Source organism: Clinocottus analis, unplaced genomic scaffold (genome assembly GCF_023055335.1).
Source record: "Clinocottus analis isolate CAN_PGR_092001 unplaced genomic scaffold, fCliAna1.0.p SCAF_5, whole genome shotgun sequence".
Lineage (NCBI taxonomy): Eukaryota > Metazoa > Chordata > Actinopteri > Perciformes > Cottidae > Clinocottus > Clinocottus analis.
In genome coordinates, this window is record NW_027176207.1 from 10,807,280 (window position 1) to 10,816,247 (window position 8,968).

The following is an 8,968-nucleotide window of genomic DNA, read 5'->3' on the forward strand; positions in this document are numbered from 1 at the left end:
TTCTGCTGTAATACAGTTATCTTCATTTTACTGCATGAATCATGCCATGGATGTTGCCCGAGAGAGATCTGCTTTCAATAAAGTCATGATGCAAAGATTTATGTTACCACATGACAGATAAAACACATCAATATACTGGAACACCGAGACCCCAGTAAAGTATGTGCATGCATGTGCAGTGTGCTACTCTTGGGACTCAATGGTGGGTTGCACAGGACATATACATTGTTATAGCCAGAACTTTCTGTAGAAAACAAAACCGATAAGAAAAACTTACTGAATCACAATCCTTCTGGGATGTCGTCTTCTCTTATCCAGAAAAAAAAGCAATTAATCAAACCCTTCTTCCCGGCTTCTGCAGAGGCTTGATATGCTCACTTCAGTGAACATATCAAACCCTTCTTATGCTGGCTGCTGACTCCCGGCTGTGCAAAATGCCTGTTGAGAAAAGTGGTTGTTTTCCACAGATTTGCTGTTTAGTAAAAGGCTATCATTATGTCTGGTTTCTCAGAGGGTGGCTGATCATCACAGTGATTTGGTCTTGTCTCAGACAGTGGAGGCCCTGCGCTCACAAACTGAGCCGTTGTGCATTTTTGTGACAAATGTCTCCGCGAGGGAGTCAAACTCAGTTGTGTCTAATGCATATTTTCCTACCCACACATGTGGGAAAGGGAAATAAACTTAAGTGAAATAAAAAGTAGCACTCCATGTCAGTCATACATTTTCAACATAAATACCATATTTTCTAACAATAGAGCCATTGGCTGCATCAACTTATCAAGAAGGTAACCGAAAGTCAAAAACAGCTTTTTATATTTCAGATTGTGACAAAATCTTTAGAAGCCAAATGAAAATGTTATCTAAGTAACAGGAACATCAAAGATCAAACATTAGATGGGTAAAGTAAAAGGGAAGCAGAGCAGGATAGTCCTAGTCCAGCTATCCAAATTAGAAAATAAACCCATGAGGATCAAACAGCTCAAAGCTGCCAGGAAGATTAGACTGATGATGATGTTTTCAGAAATTCAGGGAAGCCACGGTTATTTTGTATCTTTTTATTTTACTTCATAATTAAAATATTATGGTAAAATGCATACTTTATAATTGAAGACATCACATAAATTCCCTTACATTTCTAATTTAACTATGAATTTAATAGTATCTTGTTAAAGAGGACTACGTTTGTGGCATCCTAAACTATGGATAAATTAAATTGTGATACAATATTTTGTTAGAGGGAATTAAAAACATGTTATTAGCATCATTAAGTTTCACGTTCATAAGTACAGTATTGATCCTACACGTGTGTGACAAATACAGATGCCAGAAAAGGGGATTGATTCTCTCTTTTGTTTGGTATTAATCAAAATATAAATAACAATGTATAAATTATAGTTATGATGTTGATCCAGTGACCCTCCGAATGACAAGGTGGTGGACTACATCACAGTGCCAATGACAGGTGACAGGTAGGTGGACAGAATTACTTTCATATTGACAACTACTTCTAATTGCTGCTGGTCAGTGAAAGTCAATGTGAATCAGACGCAGAATCGACTTAAATGGCCATGTAAGTTTACACATACATGGAATATGTTTCATTTAACTCTTTATACATATGTTATACTCTTTATACACACACACACACACATACATATATATATATATATATATATATATATATATATATATATATATATATATATATATATATATATATATATATATATATATATATATATATGTATATATATATATATATATATATATATATATATATATATATATATATATATATATATATAATGAAAAGAAAACATTAAAAAAAAGACATTAAAGACAAGAGTAGTCAAAAAAAGACGGAGGTCAAACTGAATCGGTGGCAGATGTCTATTCAGTGTCCCACACACAAACAATGGCTTCATTTGACAGCAGACAAAAACAGGAATTGCTAAATCCAGACATTGTAAACATTCAGGGCAAAGATATATGTTGTTACACTTTTACAGCAGCTTCATGCACTTTAAAAAAAAAAACATTTCATAATAGGATGCTTAAAAATCTGTCCATCATTTGGGAAAAAAAATTGTTCCCAAGGAACCAAATTCTTCTCTCAAGCAAACATCCTATTTTAAATTAAATCGGTCTCCAGCTGTCTTAATGATTCTGAAACATAACTCAATATATAGAAATATATTGTATCAAAATATAAATTTAGTATAGTTTAATACAAATTAATCAGGGACACAATGAAATGAAAACACACCACATTTAAAAATTCAGGATAAAGTTTTCCTCCAGGTGGTGATAACGTGTGCGTACAGTAACGTACTGCAAACGTGATGTAACATACTGGTTGAGAAGCTACCTTCAAAATCAGTATGTATCAGGATATATCAGTATTTTTAAGTCGGTGATCTAGATTCAGAATTTAGGAAAGTCATGTATAGGGTTTGGTGTAGTGCTGGGTCCAAATCTCGTACTCTATATTGATATTTGTAAGGTGCATTGTGTTGTATATTTGCAGGAGACCCAAATGTATTCTGTTCAGGGAAAAAATTGTTGGGATACAGTTGAAGGGAAATTACATAAGAAGTGATGATTGACCATAAATCCTGTTGGGTATTTTTATAGTGTGGTATTGCTTCTTTTAGATGAAGAGGTCAAAACTCCAGCAACACTTATCTTAAATCGCAGTTTAAAGAACACATTACCTTAGTCAAAATTACTAGTTCGAACTAATCCCAATAATCTCAATCCTTCTTCAATTGACGACCGATCATTAACCTTCAATTCCACTCAAATGTGGATTGAAAAGTGGCTACAATTTGGAAACACCTCTGATCTCTCACCCCTGACGATGGAGTTCAACACCAGTTCTGATGCAGTTGCAACAATCTGACCACTAGATGTCACCCGAGACCGCTGATTGAACGCAGTGTGTGCGGCGGGCACCAGGTGGCTGGGATTAACAGGCTTTGGAGCCATCAGTGGCGCTGTATAGCTAACCCTGCTAAACTGTATGCGCACTTCTGGCCTGCACAGGCCTACACAGGCACTGATCAACAGCTGACGAGGCCCTGCAACTGTTCTAGCATACTCCCCCCTTTCCCCTGCGTGATCCTCTGCTGTATGAAATCTGTTGGCTCATTCAGTGTATGTGAGTGTAAACATTCACCATGATAACTGCTTCCCTCAATCTGTTGTGGCTGTGGGCCGGCCTTTCTGCACATTGCACACAGTAACAGTGGGGGAAACATTAATCAGCACTGGCAGCAGCTTGCAGATGTCACATGTTTGGTTATTGTATATGTTTGCCTCCAGTGAGTTTTCTACACAGCTTTCTTGTTTTTCCACATGTAGACAACACACCCATGATATGACTCAAGGTTGGGGGTTTAGGTAATTTCACCATCTGTCGGATTCGCATTTAACAGTAAAAGCAGGCATCATCAGTGAGCGTGAGGAATGATCAGGGATACCAAGAGGCTATGTCACCTTCAGGGACCGGCTGGGCTTTATCAGAGCAGTGCGGAGGTCAGCTGCTGCCCTGTGTCTGCCTGTCGTCTAGCCTACTTGAAACCAAGGCTCAGTGAGTAGGCCAAGGCTGATATTAGTGCGCCGACTGAGCAGCTATGCAGCACAGAAGAAGACACATCCTTGTCATTTACACCACACATCCGAGACACGTCTGTGGCGCTCATCTCATTTCTATGCTCAGGCCGAGGGTTGGTAACCCCTGTCTGAATAAGCTCTTCCCCATGGGGAGGAGGGGGTGTGTTGTTGACACCACAATGTACAGTATGTGAGTGTGTGCCTTTTAAGGTTTAGACTGCGGTGGTTTACACACATCAACCATAATCTTATGTCACTGTTTTTTTTTTCAAAGCACATAATCCTTCTTATATAAACGTTCTTTTTTTCGTACCCTGGATAGGAGTACGCGACAGATGGAGCAGCTGTATCTAAATAAAACATTAACAGTCAGTGATGCATGTAGCCATGCAGAGCAACCATGCTATAACTTTCAGGGGCCCTCCACCAGGCCAAGGGAGCTTCAATAATGTAATGCTTGTTTTCATCCTCAGAAGGCTGAAACACACATAAATAGTTTTGGTGACGAGTCATACTTCTTAGGCACAGCTTATCAGTCGTAATACGGTTTTCACTCTAATCAATTGTCTTTCAGCATCATGTCAACTACATTTTAGACAGCAGTGGACAGCAAAGCGAGTCAACACAAAAGACTCCCCACCCAAAATAATTACTCTTAGCAAGGAGAATTATAATTTGTAAAGCCTTGTGTTTGATATTAATCATCAGTTATCATCAATTGTTTGCACTCAGTTGGATGACTATTGACATATTTCATTGCAAAAAAACAAAACATGTGTTACGCACTAGGCATGTTGTGTAGGCCTTGTGTATTACGGTTTATTTTAATTAGTCTGCTCTCATCAAAAGACATTGAATCTTGGGAGGAGGAAACCTTACGGAAAATAAGCAATACCTTATAAACGGCATCACACACACATTACAAAAGTTTTAAAAAAAAAGTTTATTGACATCAGAAGCAATTTAAATTTCAACAACAAACAAGCTGTTTTTTTTCTTATTCTTGCTATTACAGTGGTACATAAAGATCATTAAAACAACTGTGATACTTAACATGTCATTTAAAATAAAAACACACGGGAAAAGGAAGAAACACTCAGAACGTTTTTTTTTATGTGCTGTGCACCTCTAACAAGGCTAAATACTGTAAGCCCACCCCTTGACACTGTACCAGACGGATAGTGGTCTAGGAACTATCACTGAAAAAATAAGACTGGCAGAAAGATACAGACACGATACTTGTGTAGTGCCAACTATACAAAAAGGAGAAAAAAACTGTACAGCATAAAACAACTGATATACACAGCCTTTTTTGTTGTTTTTTTTCTACCCCTTGGATACTAATGTATTTTCTTTCAGTCAGTTAACTGTGTACATTGGGGTTAAATGCATTATAAACAAGAACATGAACACTTCATATGCTACCCGCAATCTACTAGTCATCGTCATCATCAAAGTCTTCCTCGTCTTCGTCATCGTCGTCATCGTCATCATCATTTTCCACCTTCTTCTCCACCTTGGCCGGGGCTTTTCCGGCTGCTGCTGCGGTCGCTGCCCCGCCGGCGCCTGGTTTGGACTTAGCGCGGTATGCTGCGACGTCCTGCGATGGAGGAATGGAGAGATATTTAACTTGTGTCGAGGCCCGGCCTTTTGTCATCAAAGTGCTCAAGGGGGAGCAGCAGCAACGTGAATTATCTTTTGTAAAATTTGTCTTTACCTTCTCATACTTCTCCTTCAGTTTAGCCGCCTTCTTCTCAAAGGGCTGCTTGTCCTCTGAAGCGGTGCCGTTCCACATCTCACCCAGCCTCTTGGCCACATCTCCAATGGTGAGACCAGGGGTCTCGCCTTTCACTTTAGGGCGATACTCAGCGCAAAAGATGAAGAAGGCAGACCTGTGGGGCGGAAGAAGAGCGTGGGCTTGTCATTTCCACAGTATAACAATGGTTCATATTGTGTCTTTACAACATAAGTCAACTGCTTGTGATTTAGACTTGATTTGTTCTGCAGAAAGAGACATTATTCAAGAGGCTATAAAGTGTTGACTTACGGGGGTCTCTTGGGAGCGTTGGGGTCCTTGAACTTCTTCTTCTTGGATCCCCTGGGTGGGACGTAGCTCATCATCTCCCTCTCATAGCGGACCTTGTCCTGCTTGGCAAGATCTTCAAATTTCCCCTTCTCTTTAAGGGTCATTGGCTGAAAAAAATAAGTAGTTCGCTGATTGTACCGTCTGTGGCAAAAACCTTTGTACACAAGTGTTCAGGGTATTCATTCTTCGGATTTTCTAGGTTTGAGGGTCTGATTCTAAGGTTGTTTAAATTACCCAGCATCCTGAACCTGAATTATTTTTTTATGAATATCAATTAAGAGTGGCATATTAATCCATTCTCAAAAATTTAAGCGATATTTTACTCCATTAGCTCACCATCATCCATTAATCCTACCTTCCATCGCTCTGAGCACTTTTTGGAGAACTCCGCAAAGTTAACAGAAGCTTCGGGGTGTTTCTTCTTGTGCTCCTCCCGACAGGTCTGGACAAAATAGGCATAGGAGGACATCTTGCCCCTCGGCTTTCCTGGCTCTCTCACCATCTTGACTGCGGTATCTTGAAAACATAAATAAAAATTGTTTAGATTAGCTGTGCAATTGCATGACTTTGCAAAAATACTAAATGTTATTGGTGCAGGTTTACTTTGGAAAGAGGATAAAGTGACAACTGTCAGGCTTGTTGTGATAAATGGCCCTTAATACTTAATATATATCCTAAAGGCTTTATAAACAATATGTATAATGTTTTTAAACCATAATTTCAAATAAAATCAAACATAGGTATGTTATAGCCATCTAGTGTACTGTGTTACTGGTGTTATACAATGGGACCGTCTTTGATTTCTCCCATTAGCCCTGGTATTGATGGCGCTAAGTGACCCGCCCTCTTGCTGTCAAACTGCGCGAAGTTAAAGACCCGCGGAAACATTCCGCTGAAGCAGAGCCGCCCGGAACAGATGAAACGCACTTTATACATTTGAGCGATCTGCGCTGTGGCCTCTGCATGAAACAGAGTGGTCCGAGATTAAAAGTGGCTCAACGCTCCGGATTTTTTTTAATTTTTTTTTAAAATAAAAATGACATAAACACCCATAAATACATGTTTTTCATCGCAGCAATGCGATCGACTGTCACATGAAACTGCTAAAGTTCCCCCAAGTGCAACATAAACCGCAGCCGTCCGTGGGACTCTGGAGCGAAGACATAAGGACTCGTGTTTTCCAAGAAATAGACCCTTTAAATCACATCTACAACAACAAAAGGTCTTCTGGAAACCTTCCGTTTCATTCACGTTTCATCAAACAAATAACTTTGACACACACAAAAAAGACACAAAAAGCCGTATTTATTGAAAATACAACACTTAAAACTGCAATTCGATGTAATTTGACAGTCAGTCTTTATGTTGTTTTGTTCTGGAATTCATTCTACTGCTTTTGTTAATATGTTAAAAACTGCTTAAATGTTCCTGAACATTTTCTCCCATCAAACGCTACTGTAAGTCCCAGTTAAGCTGTGTCGACCGGAGTAGCAATGGCGCATAGGCTTTCGTTGTGGAAAAGGAGGTCAACAACGACGGCAATATTTCTTCTTCCATTTTGTGAGAATGCCTTCTTCATGAAAGAAAGTCCCCCTCAAATGTCTCCTCCCTCCCTTCAGTTCGCTTTGCAACGTGACAAATATGTCTGCAAAGCCGGCGATCTTGACAAAATATTTCCCCGATTGATTCCTATTGCACTCGCCGGCTTGTATAGCAATACATTGGGTCTGCACTGAGTCTATGAGCGGGCTGTGCTACTGCCTTGGTTTCTATGAGCTCCTAATGGCCGCTCGTCTTCATCCACTAACATGGAGAATATGGCTCCTTCTCTTTGTGTCAGCGCTCAGCCATTGCACTGCATGCAATAGAGGGCAGAGCGACCGCGGCAGCCACCTCTTTGAAAACCGCGATTAAAACGTCTCAAAAGCGGCGGAAAAATACCGCAATGGTGTCGTTGGAAAGACGAAAGCTTGATCTTTCTTTTGGCGTCGTTACATTTTATAGTTACCGGTTTGTTTCTCGAGAAAACCCGGTTGGAAAAAGTTGAGCTCAACTGCGCCTCTCGTCGCTAGCTTCCCATTTGCCTCGCTGCTTCGCCTCCAATGCGAATACAGTCAGCCATTACAGTAAAAGCGCAGATCGTGAGGTAATTTTTCCCCAGTCTTCTCGGCCGAATTAATGCGAACAAACACACGACCGCGTATGTTTTGAATCGGTCTGTCTTTTTCTCATGTTTTTATATTTTTTTAAATGTTCGGTTGTTAAACGATAAAACCCCGCACGCTCCCCAGCCTTCACATGACAGCCGTTCATCTTCGCAACGCACCGCAGCGGCCAGGCTCCTATACCATTGTCGTTAACCGTGTTGTCCGCTCGACATTTCTCAATTTTTACGCGATATCTGCGGTCTGCTTTTACTCCATTATCTGTAAATGCTACAACAGTAATATACAAAATTATTTATATTTACCAAAAGCGACGACTTTCGTCGATTTCCGTCAAGGTTAATATTAATTTCGTTCTTTTTTATGGAGCGTCTGGTCTACACTCCCAGCCAGGGCAATGTAACGGTACCTGCTTACCGCAGTTATTTCTTGTTTTTTTTGCATTTCAACGCAATAAAATTATCTGCGAGTCATAAGAGGCCTCGTACACGATCATAGCAAACACATAAGTAAGATATTTATACATGTTATCGTCGATATCATCATTACGATTACTTCAAATTTTCGTGTGTGATACTTACCAAGGGACTATGGCTGGATCTCAATGCTCTGCAATGGCTGTGTGTGAGGGAACACGGGCGATACGCAGTGTCTTCAGCCTTCAGCTCTCTAACATTACTCTCGGCGGGGCTCTCACGCCATTGGCCAGCGCCCAGTCTGGGGCTCCTCCTATTGGACGGAGGGTTTTCATTGTCCTAATAGAAGACGAGCAGCCATTGGCTGCCTTTTGTGAAACGTCACCCAAGTTTTCTGAAGCGCGTGGATACAAAAATATTGCCGTCCCAGCATGCTGGAGCTGGTAGTAGTGTAGTGTGTTTGCCATAGTATTGAATTCACTACGTCGAGCACAGTGTACAGTAGGCAATTGAAATGAATGAGACAACGTGGAGGGCTTGTAGGCAGTGGATGTGGCGGCCGTGCAATGTTGTGCGACTGTGTTGGATGGACTGTCTCTCTTCATCAACCAGCTCCATTGTACATTAACCTCAATGCACGTGAGCTTGTATGCCAATTATTACTTTAAAAACAACACATAAAGTGT

General features: G+C 40.4%; 1 protein-coding gene across 1 annotated transcript; it reads right to left on the bottom strand.

Annotated features, from left to right (window-relative positions):
* Positions 1-4,538: 4,538 nt before the first annotated feature.
* Positions 4,539-8,553, bottom strand: LOC137802487 (high mobility group protein B1-like). Its single transcript, XM_068600397.1, has 5 exons — positions 8,448-8,553; positions 6,057-6,217; positions 5,663-5,808; positions 5,333-5,507; positions 4,539-5,215 (listed from the first exon to the last, which is right to left on the bottom strand). Exons 2-5 carry the CDS (start codon positions 6,201-6,203, stop codon positions 5,051-5,053), a joined length of 633 nt encoding a protein of 210 aa, XP_068456498.1. The 5' UTR covers positions 6,204-6,217; positions 8,448-8,553; the 3' UTR covers positions 4,539-5,050.
* Between the last annotated feature and the right edge of the window lie 415 nt (positions 8,554-8,968).

What these genes read in the sequence shown, in the direction of transcription:
- LOC137802487 (XM_068600397.1), bottom strand. Translation starts at nt 6,203, where the DNA reads ATGGTGAGAGAGCCAGGAAAGCCGAGGGGCAAGATGTCCTCCTATGCC. An exon ending in AGTGCTCAGAGCGATGGAAG is followed by an intron (nt 5,809 to 6,056) that starts GTAGGATTAATG and finishes TATTTTTTTCAG; the next exon opens with CCAATGACCCTTAAAGAGAA. An exon ending in TGAAGGAGAAGTATGAGAAG is followed by an intron (nt 5,216 to 5,332) that starts GTAAAGACAAAT and finishes CCTCCATCGCAG; the next exon opens with GACGTCGCAGCATACCGCGC.